This window comes from Eubalaena glacialis, chromosome 13 (assembly GCF_028564815.1).
Source record: "Eubalaena glacialis isolate mEubGla1 chromosome 13, mEubGla1.1.hap2.+ XY, whole genome shotgun sequence".
Taxonomy (NCBI): domain Eukaryota; kingdom Metazoa; phylum Chordata; class Mammalia; order Artiodactyla; family Balaenidae; genus Eubalaena; species Eubalaena glacialis.
The window spans coordinates 52,611,859-52,632,082 of NC_083728.1; the positions used below are offsets into that span (position 1 = coordinate 52,611,859).

The 20,224-nt window shown below is 43.3% G+C and overlaps 1 protein-coding gene across 2 annotated transcripts in view; it reads left to right on the forward strand.

The window, feature by feature from the left end:
- RALGAPA2 (Ral GTPase activating protein catalytic subunit alpha 2) overlaps positions 1-20,224 on the forward strand; it is a 285,468-nt gene that overhangs the window by 90,289 nt on the left and 174,955 nt on the right. For both annotated transcript variants that reach the window (XM_061209921.1, XM_061209922.1), the window contains exons 15-18: positions 5,173-5,410; positions 8,397-8,561; positions 18,251-18,388; positions 19,861-19,958. In XM_061209921.1, the coding sequence (XP_061065904.1) occupies positions 5,173-5,410; positions 8,397-8,561; positions 18,251-18,388; positions 19,861-19,958 (639 nt within the window). The remainder of the gene's footprint in view (positions 1-5,172; positions 5,411-8,396; positions 8,562-18,250; positions 18,389-19,860; positions 19,959-20,224) is intronic.

Consider the following 20,224-nt stretch of genomic DNA (forward strand, 5'->3'; position numbering starts at 1 on the left):
TTTCTGAAAGAGAACAGTGTGAAAGGACTCTGGAAGAATATGACGTTCTATCCAATAAAGGCCGTGGTCCAGTGGATGGGCCTGACTTTGAGTAATCCAGCAGGAGAACGAGGGTGAACCATGAGCTGGGAGTGACACTGCAGGAAGAGCGGTGGCTGCCCTCCTCGGGGACTGGAAGGTAGTTTTGGAGGTTATGTGTTAAGAGCATATCCAGAATACAGGTAGGATCTATAGGTGAAAGTGGCAAAAAAGAGAAATTAGTACTCTAAATAAAGCCAAATATTCCCTTTGTAACACAAGAGAACCCAGCTGTTCATACTAATTTTGAACAGTTTACTATGACTGAATGATCTTGACCTGATGAGAAACGTATGAAAGGCTGCAGAAGTAATTGGCATGAACTCAGTTAACTCCTCATGGTATAATCACCTTTAGTCTGATTACCTTGCCTTCACTGGATGGGTGAAGTGGTCTGCACACCCTTCTGTGTGTCCAACTTTGCTGTGCTCTTGCCTGTAGGGGGGCACTGACCACCTGCCCTGCGGTCCACCTGGACAGACAGACCCTCCGCTCACCTTGCCCTGACTCTGGATCGTCTCACTGTTCGACCTTCCTGACCTCCCCTTCTTGATGGGACTGGAGCTGCCATGTGACATGGACGGGGGCCGGGCTTAGGCCGGCGGGTGCCTGGGCCCCGCTCCTCACCAGTTGTCTAGTCCCACATCTATCGTGGGTCTTGGAATTAGAGTGAGAACTTGTCACTAAACTAAGCAAGCGTGTATCGTGGAGTTGTGGTTTTTGTTTGTTTGGTTTTGGTTTGGGGAGGGGGGCAGAATCCTCCTCATTAATGATGATGTCTTGTCAGATCTCTACTCGAAGATTAGTTTTGAGTCCATGATTAATGATTTTGATGTCATGTTGTTATTATTTTGACAGTGGTTCAGTGCATCCAGAGGAATGCTTACATTAATTAAGAGCTAACCATAAAGTAGCAGAGAGAAGATGTGCTTTTTAGACTTAGACAGATTCTGGGTTCTGACCCCAGCTCTGGTACTTCCTGGCTTGTGTGGCCTTGAGCAAATCACTTCATCTTTCTGAGTCTTGTCCCTAATCTGCCACGATCAGGAAAGGGCCCCTTCCTACCTTCCAGGGTTGTTGGAAGAATCAGAGAGGATGTACCTGGGATTTATGATCATCTGTTGACCTCCCAAGTCCTTTTGTGAGACCCCAGGAGGAGGGAAATGTGAAAGGTCAGGGCAGATCTGCCAGGCAGTCAAGCGGCCCCATCTCAGTCCCATCCTACAATTAAAACGTGCTGTCTGATCATTATTTGTGTGGTCATGCAGCCTGTCTACAATCGCCAGACACTTGATTTTTAAAATTTTGAATGTGACTATTAAAGGGGATGGGGAATTTTAAGTTGCCATTATCCTTTTATCTTTTTCTAATTTTTCCTTTAGCGTTTAGTTTTTTCTCTGTCAGTAGATAAGTTGGGTTGGCAAATTTTCTTGAAATGATAGGTGGGTTTTACTTAGTTTTAAATACTTACCAAGTAATACTGATTGCCATAAATGATGCTTTACATACTTCCATCAGTGCTAACTGTGCCTCCTGCTTGAAGCTCGGGAGTATATCAGGAAACTTGGACTTCGGTCCTTCTGTTTATAGCCTGAGCCAATACCTTAAAATTATGTCATCCCCTAAGTGAGGTGGGTAGAGAGACATAGAAAGTGGTTGGTTAGGAAACTTTGTAAGAAAAGGAGTGATTTACCAGTGAAGGTGTCTTGTATACGTCTTGTGTGCCAAGACATACTTGATAAAACATGACTTTCAGTGCCGAAGGATGAAATTAGGGATGCTCTTATTCAGCTTTTTATCTTTAGAGAGAAATAGGACTCCAGAAAAGCCACGTAAATTGTCCAGGTCACAAACCAGGTTAGTGACAACCGAGTCTGAGGCCCTCTCTTTCCCTCTTCCTGTTAGAAAAGGGAAACCTGTGAAGAGGGGGCCCTGGGCTTACGTCTGCTGACTGTCCTTAGCTGTGAACGAGAATGAGGTGTGATGTGTGATGAGGCACATGTTTGTGAGATTTGCGGAGGTGAATCCTATAAGCTGCAGGAAGTCATGGTTCTGTCCTTGTCTAATAATTAGTCAATAAAGGGAGGCCAGTGCAGGACCCAGTGGGCATCTTATACCCACTCCTCTGCTTTTAAACCTGGAGCCAGCGCCGTGACCACATGTGAGGCTGAGTCCTGGCAACTCGGCCAGTCTCTGTATTCTCCTCCTACTCTGGAAGATTATATGTATATTTTTAAATTTATTTATTTTATTTTTGGCTGTGTTGGGTCTTCATTGCTGTGCGCGGGCTTTCTCTAAATGTGTCGAGTGGGGCTACTCTTCGTTGCGGTGCGCGGGCTTCTCATTGTGGTGGCTTCTCTTGTTGTGGAGCACGGGCTCTAGGTGCGTGGGCTTCAGTAGTTGTGGCGCGTGGGCTCAGTAGTTGTGGCTCATGGGCTCTAGAGCGCAGGCTCAGTAGTTGTGGTGCACAGGCTTAATTGCTCTGTGGCATGTGGGGTCTTCCCGGACCAGGGCTTGAACCCGTGTCCCCTGCATTGGCAGGCGGATTCTTAACCAGTGCGCCACCAGGGAAGCCCCTGGAAGATTATATTTTCGATCTACCATTTATTAATTTTATTGTGTATATGCACTTTATGGTAATGACGTCAAACTCATTTTGAAAACAGGAGTGTAAAAACTGAATAAACAGAAGCTGGCATTTTAGTCAGAATAAAAATGTGTAATAAAGTACTAATAACAATAAATGATAACATTATTTTAATTTTTCCTTTTTCATTGTCCTTAATTTTTAAAAAATTCATTCATCTTAGAACCAGATTTTAAATATGAGTGTTTAGAACCTTGTTTTCAATATACTCAACTATTTTAGCTCAACTTTAACATTTTTACCCCTTTAAAAAGTGTAGTTAACATGAATTGAAACAGAGAACAGGTACATTGTCATGAGGGTCACCTTAAATATGATTTTTTAGGTGGTCAGAGCAGGCTTGTCTAGATACAGACTGCTTTCTTTTTCTCAAAGTTTTCCTAGGTCTATATTAGAAAAATTTCTCTTTTAATTAAAAAGCAGTCTACGGCCATACCACCCTGAACCCGCCTAATCTCATCTAAATTAAAAAGCAAATTCACCCCCATCCCATGCACAGTACAACTCCTGACAGCAGTGGGAGCCTATTTGCATCTGGGTTGGGCAGAGATATTGGCGAGTTGGCCCCTTACCTAGTACATTTTAGCTCTGACAACAGATCAGGGAGGTTACCCAGACTTTGGCTATAAAGATTCCCTCTACTAAGATTAGGAAAGCATCTGGGGCTCATCTGAGATGGACTTGGTACTTCTTTCAAGGGAGATACATTTTGGGTTTTTGTTGTTTTTTTCTTTTTTTTAAAGATTTATTTTTTATTTATTTTAGCTTTAGGCTGTGTCGGGTCTTAGTTGAGGCACGCGGTATCTTTGTTGAGGCATGCAGGATCTTTCGTTGTGGTGTGCAGTCTTCTTTCTAGTTGTGGCGTGCGGGTTTTCTCTTCTCTAGTTGTGGCGTGCAGGCTCCAGGGTGCGTGGGCTCTGTAGTTTGTGGCACGCGGGCTCAGTAGTTGAGGCGCACGAGCTCAGTAGTTGTGGCGCGTGGGCTTAGTTGCCCTGTGGCATGTGGGATCTTAGTTCCCCAACCAGGATTGAACCCTCGTCCCCTGCATTGGAAGGTGGATTCTTTACCACTGGACCACCAGGGAAGTCCCGGGAGATACATTTTGAGTGGAATTTTAAAGGATGCAGAATATTTTGGCGGAGGTGAGGAGCTGGGCACCTTGGAGGTAAGGAAATACCCAGAATACACGCATAATTGTCTTGTTGTAGGGTTGCCCCTGCGAGCAGCTGTACTACTGTGGACCGTGAGACCAGGGAGACTGAGGGACTCTTAGGGAAACGAACTCCGATGGGGGAAATGCAGGCTGCTTCCTGGAGGCTGGGGGTGGGTGACATCAGGGACACCCAGGAGGAAGTGACGTCCAAGTTGTGACCTGAAGAGTGGGCGGAAGTTAAAGAAGTAAAATGAGGAAAGAGAGGGAGGGAAGGGTATGTGCAGAGGCCGGGAGCAGGAGAGGCCAGGTGGGGGGCCTGGAGGGCTCTCAGTGGAGGGAACTGAGTTCTTTTCACAACTACGCTGCGTGGCAGGTGCCTGCGGGACAGGGCACATGGGCTACCGGTGAGCAGAGAGAAGGGTCAGGAAACCAGCATCTCGAGAGGTCTGGGTTGAACGTGGACGGTGAGCAGATGGTCACTGGAGCCATGAGAATGGGGACCAAAGCATCGGCAAAAGGTGGGGTGGCAGAGGATGGAGTGAGTGTGGAAGGTGGAGCGAGTGTGGGCCATTCTTTCAAGAAATTTGGCTTTGAAAGGGAAAGAAGGGGCTGTAGCTCGAAGGGGACATCGGGGCTCAAGGGAACTTCTGTGGGGTTTTTTTGAGATAAGGAAGAATTGGATCATGTTTACATGCTGATGGGTAGGAACTGGGGAAGCAGGATGGGCAGGGGGTCAAGGTGAGGTGGGGTTAACAGAAATGCAGAGTCTGAGGAGGAGGCCGGGAGCAGGGGTCAGGGTCGGGGGGCACGCAGGAGAGCAGGGCCCCCTCCCTGCATGGCCTGCAGTGGGGGAGGAGCCGGGTGGATGCAGGCCTGGTGGGCAGAGGTCCAGGGCATTGTTTCCTGGGGTCTGTGCTCTGAAGTCTGCTTTGAGCTCATCTGCTGCCAGTCAGGCAGGAGCCGGTGGAGGTGGAGGTTTACCTGCAGAAGACAAGGCTCGGAGCGGACCCTGCAGGGAGTGAGGGAGCAAATAGGCTCCCCAGGTCCCGCCAGGACCAGCCACAGACACTAGGATCATTTTGATCAGTGTCTGTTCAGAATGATAACTAATTTCACAGTAGCTCACATCTTGATTGCAGTTGATCAGATGCATTTTGAGAAATTAAACACAATATCCCCAAGCACTTTTTATGTTAAAATTCATTTTATTAATAGTGATTTTCAACGTTTTGTCGAAAGTACGCTTCTTCCAAATGAAGATGATTGAATTCTCCTGTTGACTGGTCGTTTTCAGACGCTCCTAGTGGCCTGGATCCGTGCAAACCTCTGCGTGTACATCTCTCGGGAGCTCTGGGACGACTTCCTCGGAGTGCTGTCCTCCCTCACGGACTGGGAGGAGCTCATCCACGAGTGGGCCAGCATCATGGACTCCTTGACGGTGGTGCTTGCCAGGACCGTGTACGGAGTTGAGATGACAAACCTACCTCTGGACAAATTAAGTGAACAGAAGGAGAAGAAGCAGCGAGGCAAAGGTATTTCCTGTCTGGCTGGGTGGCACCGGGCGTCTGAGTCTCGGGAGGGGTGTGTATTGAACACCAGGCAGTCGACGCATGGAATTTCATAGTCAGCTGAACCAGCTATACGAACAGTATCTTTTAACGGTGGTGTTCGATCGCGTCTCCTAGCACTGTGTCCCCTCAGTGAGGATGACGGGCAGGCTGGGAAGAAGGAATGAGGAGGATGGGGAACAGTGGTGATAGTGGCGGGGGCCGAGTGCACCTTCTCTGCCTTCACCCGCAGGGGAGCCTGTGAGGTCCATGCCACTCTCCCCACATCACAGACCAAGAAACTCAAGGACAGAGTCCACAGGGACTGGCTCACTCGGGGGTCACACAGCTAAGAAGCAGTAAAGCCGGAAATCAAAGCCAGGCAAGTCCCACTCAAGGCGCCCCACTGTTTATTATCTATTCTGCTGCCCCCCCTCGGGAAGGTGGAGAAGTTCTGAATGCTTCACATGGAGTCATTTTGGCTTTTTTGTGTTTCTGGGTGAAAATTGTTGTGAGACCTGGAGTCAGATCAAGGCGGGAAGCCTCAATGCTGGTCTCTGTTGGGGATGACACTCAGCAGCCCGTCTTCATTACTGTTTTTAAGGCTGTGACGCAGTCCTTGGATTAATTCCCTGTACTCCAGCTTATTGTGTAAAGATTTTGAGGCCGGTCATAGAAGTACACATAATACAATGGATAAAATACATAAGGACACTGGGGCGGAATGAACAGGGGTGGAGCTCTGGGCATGGATAAAATGCCAGGATGCACGGTGAAGAGCCTCGGTGCTGCTGGGGAGGCGGGAAGGGGGCCACCGCAGATTCAACTCTGATCATCACAGAGTAACACGGGAGAACCACAGAGTGCAAAAGGTGTAAACAAGCTACTTGCTTGGCTTGTCCTGGTCCTGGGACCTGCGAGGAATTTTTCCTCCAGAGACTTACAGAGAGCACGTTACTTGCTGTGGTCGACTACAGCCTCGACAGTGGTCTTAGTGTAGATGGTGTCAGTTAGCTTTGCTGTGTGACAGACCACCCCAAAATATAGCGGCTTCAAATAACACCATTTATTCAGATCATGATTTTATGGGTTGGCAGTTGTGCTGGCCTCACAGCTGCGTTCGCAGTCAGCTGGGCTGTGACATGCTCAGCGAGCGGCAGCTCCACTGCTAGGGGTTAGCTGGCTGTCGGCTGCACAGTAGGGGTGACAGGGCTATACATCTTTCATCACCCAGCAGGCTAGCTCAGGCTGTTCACCTAATGGCTTAGGGTTCCAGGAGCAGAGGAGGACATGCTCAGATTTTCAGGTACATTTCAAATCTCTGCTCGCTCAGTTTTGCAACCAAAAGTCATGTGCTGAAGCCCAGAGTTAATGTGGGAGAAGATGACAGAGCATGTGGATACAGGGAAGTGTGAACCAATTATAATGATTAGTTAACTGCAGAGCCGTGTAGTTAATGTGACTGATTCCTAGACTGTCTTCATTGCAGTCTGTGAGTGGCTTGCCAAGGCACCAATTAGTAAGAGCAAGTCAGTGAGAAACCAAAACTAACCAGTTGAAGTATGGGGCATTCCAGTGGAATTGTTTAATCCCAGTTTAGATTTAGACTGTCTAATGCAATGTTCTCACATACTTTAGCAGAAGATCCTTTTTTCTCCCTAGTTGAAGTTGTAAGGAGCCCCTTCCTAAAAAAATATATTAGATGGAGATTTGGGATTGAAGTCAGGGCAGGGAGCCCAGAGCCTGAGCCCTGGGCCTCTGTAGTGTCCTCCATAGCAGCTCTGAGGGCCTCTGTGTAAACCCAGAGTCTGGGAGGGTCTAGGTGCTTCCAGCCAGGAACTTGGCTCCCTGGACTGTGGCTCTCAGTCCAGAAGAGTCTGCCTGACTGGGGCGCCTTTCAGGATGGAGGGGAGAGGCTGAGACAGAAAGTAAGGACTTTCTCAAACTAACCACGTTCCCTGCCTCCTGGAATTCTTATAATCCACCTTCCCCTTCAGCCCTCAAAATATTCTCTTCCCTCCCACTATGCGAACACAGATTCATAGGGAGAGATAGGCTTGTCTTAGGAAGGTAAACAACTTCAAAATATGCTATTTTCAAGAAAGAACAAATTTAACTATTTAATTAATGACCATGGCAAATATTTCTGATTTATTATATTGCCTTATTCTAAAAACACATTTAAATATCCGTTATAGAAATACTTGCTGTACAAGCACTAGATTTGTGGAAACAAAGTACACTCTCAGAAGAATCTGGGTGTGGAAACGAGCCACAGGTGGCAGCCACCAGCCACATCGTACACGTGCAGAAACCTCTAAGTACCTCATTCTCTTTTTCTTCTGTATTTCTTTTGATCCTTGACCACTTACTTAAAATACTTGTCCAGAGCAGTATGAGAGGAGAAAAAAGGTGATTCACAGATCTGCAATATTTTACTATTTGGAGCTTCGCTTAAAATAGGATTTTGTATTGTTTGTAGAATTTCATTAACTTTGCTTATTTGACTATAATTAGAGTTTATGGGCATAAATTTCTTTCGGGATTCATGGAGAGGTTGGTGTCTACAGGATGGAATACTGTTCTAAAATCAGGATCTCTAATTTACTGGTTTATAGAAGACAGTTTTTGGAGTATCCTGGGAGCAGTGGTGTAATTTCATTTGACATTGTTCTTATATTGAGGAAGATTTATTAATGTTTTTTTGTATATTGGAATGAGTACTGTGAAGATATGCGAATTTTCATGAGACCGTTGAAGATGCTTGAAAAATACTTTGGCAACAGGAATTTTCAGATTCCTGATACATGAATAACTCCCTAAATTATAGTATAAGGAAGTGGTACCTAATCTGCAACAAGAGAATCTGCTGACTTATACATCATTCTATGTATGACGTTTGCCGAGCAGCACAGGCTATGAAAGGAATAATAATGAATTCAGTCTCTGGATTATTTTTCTTGTCTCGTAGGCTGTGTTCCAGATTCTCAGAAAGGAACTACTGTGGGGAGATCCTTTTCTCTGAGCTGGCGGAGCCACCCCGATGTGGCCGAGCCCATGCGATTCAGGAGTGCCACCACATCCGGGGCGCCGGGAGTTGAGAAAGCGAGAAACATCGTCCGCCAGAAAGCAACCGGTAAGCACGTGTTCCAGTATTTCTCAAAGGAATGGATTTATAGGAATCAAATGTTTTTAAAGTTTTAAAATTCCACTCAGAACTTAAACACCAGGCCTTTTATTAACTGAGATGTCTCTGTATCTTTTCAACTTTCTGTCTAACTACTTTCTGAATCAGTTTGTGACATTTATTTCTAAATCCTTCATTGTGAAAAAGAACTTGAGATGTTAATATCGAGTGAGATATTTGTGCAAAAGAGAGAAAATAGATGTTTTGTTTGACCCTTGAGGAAAACAGATTCTTAGTAATCACACAACCAGTTGCATTGTTGTTGTTGTTGAACAGTGCTGATCTGAAGAGAGGGTGGAAACTTATTCCAGCAAAGAAAAGGAGAATAAGGGCTTAGTTTTCAGGACTGGAAGGAGACATTTACATTTTTTGCTTCTTTGGAAAATGGAGCTTTACATGCCTGTAGATGTTGACCTTACAGGCTGTTAGAATTAACAAGAACTTGACCGGGAACCTCCAGTTAATCAAACTATTGCTGCAGTTTACTCTTAAAAAGAGATAACTCTTTAATAAGTAAGCTTGTATACAGTTTTTAATAAGAACAAATAAAGCCCCGAACCCTCCCAGTGACTTTGAGGCTGTAACTTAAGTTTAAAACAGATTCCTATGAGTTTTTCTCAGACTCCTGTAGTTTTTCACATCAATAATACCATGCAATTGTAATTGATATTCAACATGTTGACAGCAGAGAGAAGGTCACAGTTTCCTCTGGTCATAAATCAAAGATTCATGGACACTCAACATTTTTTCCAATGCTTAGTAAAGGCTTACTACAGACAGCTTAGAATCCTGTTGGAGTTTTAATGAAAATACATTACACCTTAACCCTAACTCCTTCTTGTTTTCACCATAGTATTTGTTTGTCATTGTCATCTTATTTATACCCTCCTTCTTGCTTCCTCCTCTCCCTGAGGAGAGACCTAGTTTCTGGTAACAGGCAGCTTTGGGGGAGGCTTATTCACGCATTTCCTTTCTCATCCCAGCTCCTAAAATACCTTTCTTCCATCACTGGATCCTTAAAAGGGATCAGAAGAGAAGTTTGTGACAAAGGTGGCATCATGCCTGAGCCGCCCAGACTTCCTGCTGCCCCTCACAACCCCTGAATTACAGAGGTGATAAAAGTGTTCATTCAAAGCACTTTTTAAAACTTTATTCTCACATTTTAACGAGCAGCAAATGATTGTATATTGCATGTTTCCTATGCCACTACTTGGCCAAAACACAGCCATAGGAGAGATTGCATCTTCATTTTTCAACAGGTATTCTAGACTAGCAATATGGTAGAGGCGCCAGTAGGTTTTAGAAAATCTTCTGTGCCTTGATGCCCGTGCGGTTCTGTTTATCAGTGTTCTCAGAGGCCTAAAAAGTCATGCAAAACTAAGAGCTTTTATTGGGTTGGCCAAAAAGTAACATCTTACGGAAAAACCCAAATGAAGTTTTTGGCCAACCCAATACAAAGTTACGTGAAGGTCCTTGTAGAGTATGTCACTTCAACACCATAAACCTGGCCTTTGTAGGATTCATTCAATTAAAAACACTTGGAAGCATAACCTTTAAAAGATAATGAAGATGAGAGCTATTGAGTAGGACAGATCTATTATCTTCATGTATTCTACACACATACATGTATGGATACGTATATATGTATTTCCTATTTTATATTTTTTAATATTATAAAATATTATGACTCTTGTTGCCTGTGAAAACAATGGTTTTTGAATATTTTATTATATCATGCTGTTTTATAAATGTAATCTACATAGACTACATGAGCTTTTACTCACTTCTATTATTTTTACGTATTTTTAGTCTTTTAAGAAGGCCCAGAACATTTTCATGGCAGATTTTGGTTGTGTAGAGGCCACCTTTTAATAAGAGAACAGCAAGCAGCTCATGACATTAGTTTGTGCACTGTTATCATGAAGATGTTTATTATGGAAGACCCTTTTGAAAGTGACCTTTTTTTCTAATCCCAGTAAGAGAATATTTTAAGATTATTCTATTATAATTTGCCCCACAGACTACACTTAGACTGAGAAAATGTCAGTGATGGTGGCAAGAGGGAAATATAAAATCAGCAATTGTGGAGTTAGGGGAGTGACAATTAATTTAACAGAGAATGTACTCGTTTGCACCTTAAAAGGACTGGCAGGGGGAGTCTTAAGAATGACAGAGTCAGCCTCCATTCCTGAGTATGAATGATGCTAAAACTTTACATGTCTAAAGTGAATGGTTAAAGCAAGTCAATTAATTTTCACACAAAATAATCTATATTTTATTATCTCTAAAATATCTAGTGATCAATTTTGGAAAAATGTACAATTATTTGAATTACAAGAGGAGAACGTTTTAAAGCAACTCTAAAATGAAATGTCCCTGACATTGAGCGTTAGACAAATCTTTTAGGAAATTTGAAGTCAGTCAGTTTGATGTTTACACGGAAGTCGTTTTCACCTAAATAGTATCTTACACGTTTGTGATTATGCTGTAATCAGTTCTGCAGACAGTTCTGTAGAGCTGGGAATTCTGATAGAGAGTGGGGGAAGACAGGAAAGTAAAAAGTTTGTTTTGCTTTTTGCAAATGTGTCACTACCGTTTGTATTTGTATTCCGTTAATGTTAAATAAAATCACGTGAAAATAATACAGCAAGTAAACCTCCATATTTTTGTTTTAAGGATAAAACTGGTTTTACCGATGGTGGTTTCATATGTATGAGGCCTATTCTCTTCCTGTGTCCATCCATTTTCTCAAATGGTTTTGACTAGCAGTACATAGAAACTTAAGAACACCATAAATTTTGTACTAAGAAATTGTGGATTTAATAAGCACAAAATGTGATTTAAAAGGATGAGTTTCATGGAGATTTTTTACCTTTTCCCCAAATATCAGATCCTTTAATGTTCAACTTGACTTTTATGTGTTCTGAAGATTTTAGGATATTCAGTTTACTAAATGATTTGCTTTTGAATACAGTCATCTCTCAGTAAACCAATTTTTGAATTATTGATTTTTATGAAACCATTTTAATCTTAGGTTAGATTTTCCCTCCCTCACCGTGGCCTTTTTGCTTGGACCCATTAGGAAGAGAAAACTGGTTGTAATGTCTGCCCAAGTAAACAAACAAGCTAAATGTGAATCTGATACACAGCAGAAAAAAAGGAAAGGCTCAACATATAAAGCATCATAAAATGAGATTATTTGTGAAAGGCCTGTGCTCCCATGCCATCAGAATGACTGAAAGTTGGCTGTATTTAGAGACTATCATTAAATACTGTGCTTTGTGCTAACTTCCTTTAAAGTTTGAAATGACCTCCTTTGAATATTTAAAGAGAGACCAGAAAAATAATAATGAAAAGGAAGTGAAAGATCCTGTGGTTCTTCTGACATGATTGTTGCTTTATCTCTCCTGGAAGCTAAGCGAAGCCAGTCTATCAGCAGCTGTGCCCACCTCTCTGAGGCTTTGCCTGCCACTAAAAGCGTCCCGCTTCTCCTCCACACCGTGAGCGCTCTCTTCCCTGGTCTATCTTACAACTCTTGCTCTCACAGGCTGTCAGGTACTGTAATGCTGTCTCATGTGGCCCCACCATGTCCCTGGGCTGCTCCCGCTTGCCTCTGTGCCTGGCTTCCTTTGTTAATTTCCCCACGTCACGCATGCCTACCTGGCCATTGCACTTTGCCTTTATTTTCAACGAATATCAATTGTTTCTATGCAGTTAAGACGCTTAGTAGCAATTAGATAGTCAGGCAGAATTTCTGTAACACCACTGGTCTTTGCATTCCCAGCTGAGCACGATAGTTTTTACGAGGGGAAAACAGCAATGCCTGCCTCCTGTGCCTTCAACAGGGAGCCTGTAGAGAGGAAGGAAATCTTCATAGAATTCTGCAACAGTTTTGAGTGTGCCAATGTTAGCATGTTTGCTGGGCCTCCCCCCCAAAATGAATAAACTGGAAAAATTCTGCAGGCTAGACTTCTTGGAGTTAGTAAATCATGTAATAAGTCATGTTTAAAGTAATGATCAGTTTATACAGATTCATACTGATTATTGAGCTTTGAGTGAAAAAAAAATGATAAAAATTGCTAATTTTCAAAACAAAGAAATGTTATTCCTGGCCTTCAGCCAGTTAAAATTGAGTTTAGCTACCTGTTGTTTATATAAAGTGCACTTTCTGGTTTATTAAGATGTTACAGCGCCAGAAGAAATTTTTGGCGTGGACACCTCAACAAAAGGATTTACTTTGCTCTACAGTGAATAATTAGGTCTATGTCTACTTATTTTTCAGTGATCCTAAGATGAACTGAATCTTCTTGCTAAAGTGGGAAATATTTCCATGTTCTTTTTATTTTCCAAAAGATGGTATTATAGACTAGTATTTATTTAATACTGGAGACAGCTTACTTGTGGCTTTGAGTGGCACTAAATCATGTCATACTGTGGTTTAGCAAAGCAAAATTAGCTTCATTCCCCTGATGAGAATCTAAAATATCATATTATTTAATTTCTAGAATATGAGGGAAGACTAAGGACTGTGTTTCTTAGAAAGCTCTTTTTCCCTAGTAAATACTGAAGTTGGAAAATAGTAAGAATGGTACAGGAGAAGATGGCCACCAGTCAGTTAAATTACTGATGAGCATTAACTGCTTCATAATTTGGTTTTCCAAAAAATACTCCTGCCTGGAGATGATTAATAAAGTATTTTAAATACTTTGGCTTTCTATTTGGCTGATATACACCCATAAGGAACTTTCTGCATGGTGAAAAGTTTTCTTTTTTCACAACCCATTTTTTCCCATTTTGTTTAAGTTTTTTTAACTAGTTTGTCCAGAATGTGTTCTCACAAGAAATCTCTTCCTGTTAGTCATTTCATTTTGGAAGCTTTTTTCTCATTCATTATTATATTTTAGTTGACTCAGATTCTTGATTCCTATATGTACATACACAGTTCCAACAGGAGCAGAATATGATTTAGAGCAGGGGTTCTCAACTGGGGATGATTTGCCCCCCGGGGAACATTTGGCAATGTCGGGAGACATCTGTGGTTGTCACAGCTGGGGTCGTGCCACCGGCATCCAGTGGATGAATGCTGCTAACCATCCTACAATGGAGAAGACAGGCGCCACAGAGAACCGTCTGACCCAAAATATCAGTGATGCTGAGGTTTGAGAGACCCCGACTTAGCGTGGAGTGAAGCAGGCCATGCTTGGTCCGTGCTTTCCTGCCTCTGCCATCCTCACTCCTGGTTTTACAGCACAAAGGGTGAAGGGACCTAACACTATGGTGACTTTGAGGACGCTCTCCTGATCTGTTTCATCTGAAAACCACAGTTGCAAGCTCCTCCCTCATCTGAAGCCATTTCTTCTTTACCAGAAAAGTGAGCCACGGTCCCGTTTAACTGTCCTATCAAGAGTCTGGGCCCAGAGTGATGCACGTCAGTCCCCAGTCTGAGATTGTACATCTGCCACTGACTGGCACACGAGAGAATTAAATGTGTGCTCCAGTTTGAATTCTGGTGTTGGCATATCTTGCTAACCTTTTGCTAAATACAGATGTAGTAGGCATACATCCGCATGTGCATAATACACGGGCAATTTTAATGTTGACCTTCTGGCCACATGTTCTTTACTATAAGATGATTGCTAATTTTGTTTTCATTTGAGTTAACATTTCTTGGTTTTGTTCCTTGTCTATATGATTATTTAACCCACCAAAATTGTTTTAATAACCAAAACTGTAAAGAGTTACTTACCTTCACCCACTATGATGTCTTATTCTGATCCTTTTGGGGCTCTTTATTTGGTGGCAGCAGAACTTTGGGACAGTCACAACCACCTATATTCTGTTAATTAGTATGAATAGCTGCATAAACGAACACGTGGGGGTGGAACTGGCAGTTTCAGTGATTTCCTTTTTTTCTCCTTTGTGGAAACAATTCTTTCCAGCTGTTTTGCAATTTTAACTGCTTTTATGTTGGGACATTTATCAATCTGTAGCACAGGCCATGCAGACGGTAGATTTTATTTTTCTTTGGGGAATATTGTAATAGTAATTAGAGGATCAGTGATCTTCCCTCGTTCCAAAAGAGGCTTAATGGGACCTGATTGAAAGTCTCACTTTGCTGCGTCTGCATCTGGTTCTCCGGCTTCCAGGTAGCGCCCAGTTATCAGGATGTGCTTGTGGGCAGGGTTCGGGCTGATTCACCTGTGGTCCTCGTGGGACACGTCAAGGTTGAGTTGATTTATGTCTCTTGTGCTTTTCATAGGGTCAACTTGGTTTGTGCACAGTGCTTTAAAAGTTAGGAAACGGCACCATTAATTTTGCTTGTGCAACCTCGTGTGAGGGGTAAATGGAACCCAGAATTTTCGTGATTGAAGAATGAGTCTCAGTATGTTTAATAAGATGGATTAAGGAAGCCTTAGATTAAAGAGTGAATGAAATTTCTTTTGAAAAGTAGTCAGATTCCTGAATAAATAGAAGTTTCTGAAGAGTTTACACACTTAATTTAATCATGCCGATTCTTCTCTCAGTGTGGGAAAAAATGAAATTAATCTTTATTCGATCATTTTTCAGGTGCTTTGAATGAGCTTTAGAAAGCAATGATTTAGTAATGGTGTTGTGTAACTTACACTATCAAGAAGCTAGAGAGTTGGTGCTTTCAGAGTTTGGGTTATTGGGTTAGCTCTGCTTGAGAGAAAGCGAATGATTCGGTGAATCTGACATAGAATTCAGCCCTTTGAAGTGATTCAGATTGTGTGATAGTCAAAACAGAGAATGCATTAGACCTCCCAGAATTTATAATGTAATTTTTATATAGCCTAGACTGTCCTTTTCATATTTTGCATATCAGATAATCCTCTACCTTGATATTTGCATATCAGTGTTAAATGGTTTTAATCTGTTATGAAAGAGCAGTTGCTACAGCTGACCCTGTAGAAGGGGCGCAGCCTTAACAAAAATAAAAAGCCAGCAGAGGGAGCTCGAGAACTGTTTAAAAAAGGAAAAGGAAAAAGGTATTAAGAAAATGTTTCTGATATTCATTTGTTCATCTATACAAAACAGATATTGAGTATATACTTAGTACAAAGTATGAGAAAAGGCCAAAAAGTGTATGTATACAACTCAGGAAATTGGGTTAAACTTGTGGGGTAAGGAGAATTTACATCCTTTTTTTCACACTCTGTCAACGTAACAGCCAAGTACAGGGACAGCTCAGGGCACCGGCCCCACATAGCCTGACAGCTCCCCGGACCCATGGTTCTCCCCTTCCCTCCCACTCTTCTCGGCGGTTCCCGTCCCACCTCTTCTCATGGTTTCTGCAGGCTTGGACTTCCTCCATCTGAGAAGGCCCTACCAACAGGTTTACAAAAACAGAGCATTAAAGCCACATCAGGCCAGCTTGTTGGGAAGGCAGACCAGCTGGCCATGGCAGGCTCTTCGTCCGTCTGTTGTCTGAGGAACAGTGGGGACACTCGAGTTTGGAAGCCGTGGTCCTGTGGCTCTGTTGCATCCCACCAGATGGCGTCGTTCTTTATCTTGAAAATGATGCTGCCACTGTTGGCCCCACTCTTATTTGTTTCTGCTCAGAGCCCAGAAACCAACATCTACCAGTTCTTGGCATCACGTTTAAGGGAATAAAACCCACTGTCCGTAAAGACCAGCGGGTGCCAATTAGCTTTTAGAGAAGTAGGAAGCTCTTGGGCTCCCTCTGCTGACCTGCTGACATGGGATTTACAAGCAGGTTCATTAACGAGTAGAAACCCTTCCCAGAAGGTGTAAGTGTCTTGCATGACTAGAATAAACAATGAAAGAAGACAGCGGGAAGGATGGTCCGTGGGATCCTCTGGCTTCTGTTGCCTGCTGCCGAGGAGCCTGGGAGTAGAGCCGAGGGGGCTGGTTTCTGCTCCGGGATGCTGGGCGGAGCATCCCAGAGCACTTAGGATGTCCGGTGTTTCTCGTGGCTATTCAGGAGCAGGGAAGAGCAGAGACAGCCTGGAAAGATGAGGCTGTAACGGGTCTCTCTGCTCCTGCCACCTTCCCTTACTCTGCTTGTCCCCTAAGCCCAGCTTCCCATTAGTATCTGAATGGAGAATGTGGCCCAGGACTTTGCATTATAAGCGAGGGATCACACACATTTCACGGTTTTGAGGTTGGTAACTTGTATCAGTGTACTTAAAAATGGAGTTTTTATGTGCATAGTAAAAATAAAAGCAGCAGTCCTTTGGTGAAATCCTCTGTGTTATATTTAGAACCTTCCTACATACATCTTCTTGGTTGGGGCCGACCAGCCCTTTGGATTGTGGCTCTGGTGAAAGGGTTACACAGAATGGGGGCACCTTGGTGGTGAGTTGCATTTCAGGTGAGGAATCAGGTGACACTTCCAGGTAAGAGGGTACAGGCTTAATTTTGATGAGTCCCTTTTTAGAAGGATGAAACTTTAGCTGATGAAAATTTGGGGAAAATATGGGTGTAGAGTTCCGTGACTGCACGAGGGAGCGTGGAGCCTGGGGGGCAGGCAGAGGTGGGGGTCACACGCAGGACCACGTGGCAAGTCCTACAGGAGGGGCGCCTGGGCGGCCCGGGGGAGGTCAGCCTCGAGGGGGGAGCAGCAGGGGCTGTGTGGGCGGGGCCTGCTCAAGACTAAAGTGAGGGAGAGCTCCTGGCGGGGGATCAAGCCTGTGGGGTGACCTCTAGGGGCCCTGGAGCACGAGCCTGACGGACAGTGATGGGGGCCTCGGGCCTCCGCAGGAGGAGTGGCGCGGTCGCATCTCTCTCGTAGCGGAACCTCTCTGAGGCCACAAGTTAGGAGGCTGATGATGATGCCAGAGCAGAGGGATGATAGAACCCCGGAGCTGCAGAGAGGAGGTGGGGTGACTCTTCAGCACCTTGGGTTGTCTTTGGAGACTAAAATGAACCGTGAAGTTTAGAAACGAGCTCGGAGGGACTTCCCTTCTTTAGGGGAATATGATTCATAGATATCCTAGCTGGGATCACCCAGTGGTCAGTGCTCAGCTGTGGTTTTCTATTTTATGACATATTTATTGATTCTCTAAGAACACCAGTGGGTCGTTTTTGTACTTTAGTGATTAATTCAACCTTGCATTTGGTGAAATGTCATTAAATAATTACAGTATTTTATTTTGGACAGTTGTACATTTATCTGTTAAAAAGAATAATCAAGTTGAAATTCCCATTTCTTTTTATCTTCCTTTGGGGCGTGTGTGTGTGTGCGTGTGTGTGTGTGTGTGTGCGTGCGCGCACGTGATGTTCCACTCTTTCACATGTAAGTGACCTTCCCCTGCATCTCCCGGATCCCTCTTCCCTTGACACGCCTGTCCCTGAAACTCCAATGACTTTCACAGTTCTCAACCATTCTGCTCGCTCTCCCTTCTTTCTTTCTTCACTTTGATTGAAAGAAAATGCTTTGTAGAACTTAAAAGGCAAATGTACACTTGGAGTGGAATATTACTGTTAACAAGTGTAGAAAACTTTATGATGTGAAAGACAATGATCTTACTGCACAATTTTTGTGGAAAAAGATAGTATCTAAAACTATGATTTTTAGAATCAGTCGTTTTAAGTAGTGAAATTATTTTTAAAAATCTTGAAATACATCCCTGCATGTTCTGTGTCAATGCCCACAGAAGTGGAAGAATGCCTGCAGCCGGAAAATGCAGCTGCAGCCGAATCCGGCCCCCTGGCGGCAGCCGAGCAGCAGCCAATGGTTCGGAGCAGCAGCAGCCCTGACGTCACGGAGCCACTGTGCTCAGAGGCCCCTCCGGGTACCAGCAGCTTCCCTTACTCACACGGGACCGTAGATTCTGGCCGGGAAGAGGCTGCATGTCGTGTGGCTGTCTACATTTATCCTAACTCTATTTATTTCAAGGGAATTTATAAGTTGATTTGCAAGGATGTGATTTCTGGCAATGAAATATTTTAACTACTTATTTTAATCTATTTATCCAAATTATGTGTGTGTGTGTGTGTGTGTGTGTGTGTGTGTGTACTTTTTTCAAATGTGGCATGTTGAGGACTAGAAAAAAGTCCAGAGTGGCTGGAGTGGGTGGGAGGTAGAGAATGTTCACCACAGGTGAGGGAGGGCAGCAAGTTAGGGCAGAGGCAGGGAGGAGAGGCGTGAGGGGTGAGGAAAGGGCTGCGAGGAGAAACGTCGACAGTGAGAATGGAAGGCTGACCAGACTTGTGAAGAAGTTTATTAGCAGTGTGCACAGTCTGCTGAGGTCGAAGATGATAACTTGTAATAGCATTAACCCACACGGTTTCTCCAACAGCTTTTAGCAGCAACTGGTGTGGAGGGCAAAGAGGCAGATGGTTAGACCTGTAAACAGTGACTAATGTATTTTACAGTGAAAGCACGTGTTTAAACGTATCTGGCAACAGTGAACACACTTATTTAGTTTCATGGGTTAGCGAAGAAATCAACCCAGTCATCCCCTAGTCCTTAATGTCAGGGTCATGCCAGCCTCATCAAATGCGTAGGAAGTATCCCCTCTTAGAAATCCTCTTGAAATAAGAAAATACAATAAAAATAATTTGAGAAATGTATTATCTGAAAGATTTTCTCTTCTCCAAAAGTTTTTGTGTAAGATCATTATGACTTTTTTTTTTCCCTTAAATACTTGGTAGAATCCATCGGTTGCTTGGAGTTTTCTTCTAGGAAGATTTTAAAGTACTATTCAAATTTTTAAATCATTATAAGACTATTCATATTTTCTTTTTCCTGTTTTCTTTTGGATAAGTTGTGTTTTTCTCCTAAGGATTTGTTCAATTCATGTATTTTTTTTTTTCAAATTTATTGGCCCCAGACTACTCATAGAATAGGATCTTTTAAATTACTGTTTGCAGGCTTGGTGGTGATATTCCCTTTTTTATTACTGACACTGGTTATTTCTCTCGCCAGCAACGCCGAGCCACCTCACTGCTTCCTTTCCCCGTCAGCTTGCCTGGCTGACTCAGGCAGCTCTTGTCTGAGACCCCTTCCCCGAGGCTCCGGGACAGGCCTTGTTGCCTGCCCCCTGTGTAACGTAACCCAAGACAGTGAAGCTGTCTGTGCGTCAGAGACCAGGTCTATGGAGCAGACGTGATCCATAGGCTACCAGTGTGCTGGGCCCAGATCTCTCTTTTTTGTACATCTTAGGATACTAAAATTTAATAATTACCTACGTATAAAAACCTTTTCCAATTTTACCATCTGAAATATTCCTGCTGTTGATTCTCCCCTCTCCCAAATCTCTAGGTCAAAAGGTAGAAAATGCACAGAATGTGAGTTCTTCAGAGCCCAGGCCTGTTCAGGAGAGCAAAGGACATGAGAAGAAAGAACATGAAGGAATAACAGTAAGATCTTTTCAAAATATATCCATTTGTCATTAAAAATAAACATACAAATTATTGGCACAATACATAAATTTATTAGTGGTGTGATGCTATCTTTTAAAAATTTTTTCCATTTGGATGTGTTTTAGGGCCAAATGACCTTGAGACCTTTTAAAGTCTTGCCTACTTTCTATGTAAAATTACAGTCAAATTACAAAAATAGGAAAAAAAATAAACATGAAAACAGAATTTACCATCTGGTCTGTATGTGCCCTTTCTTTTTTTTT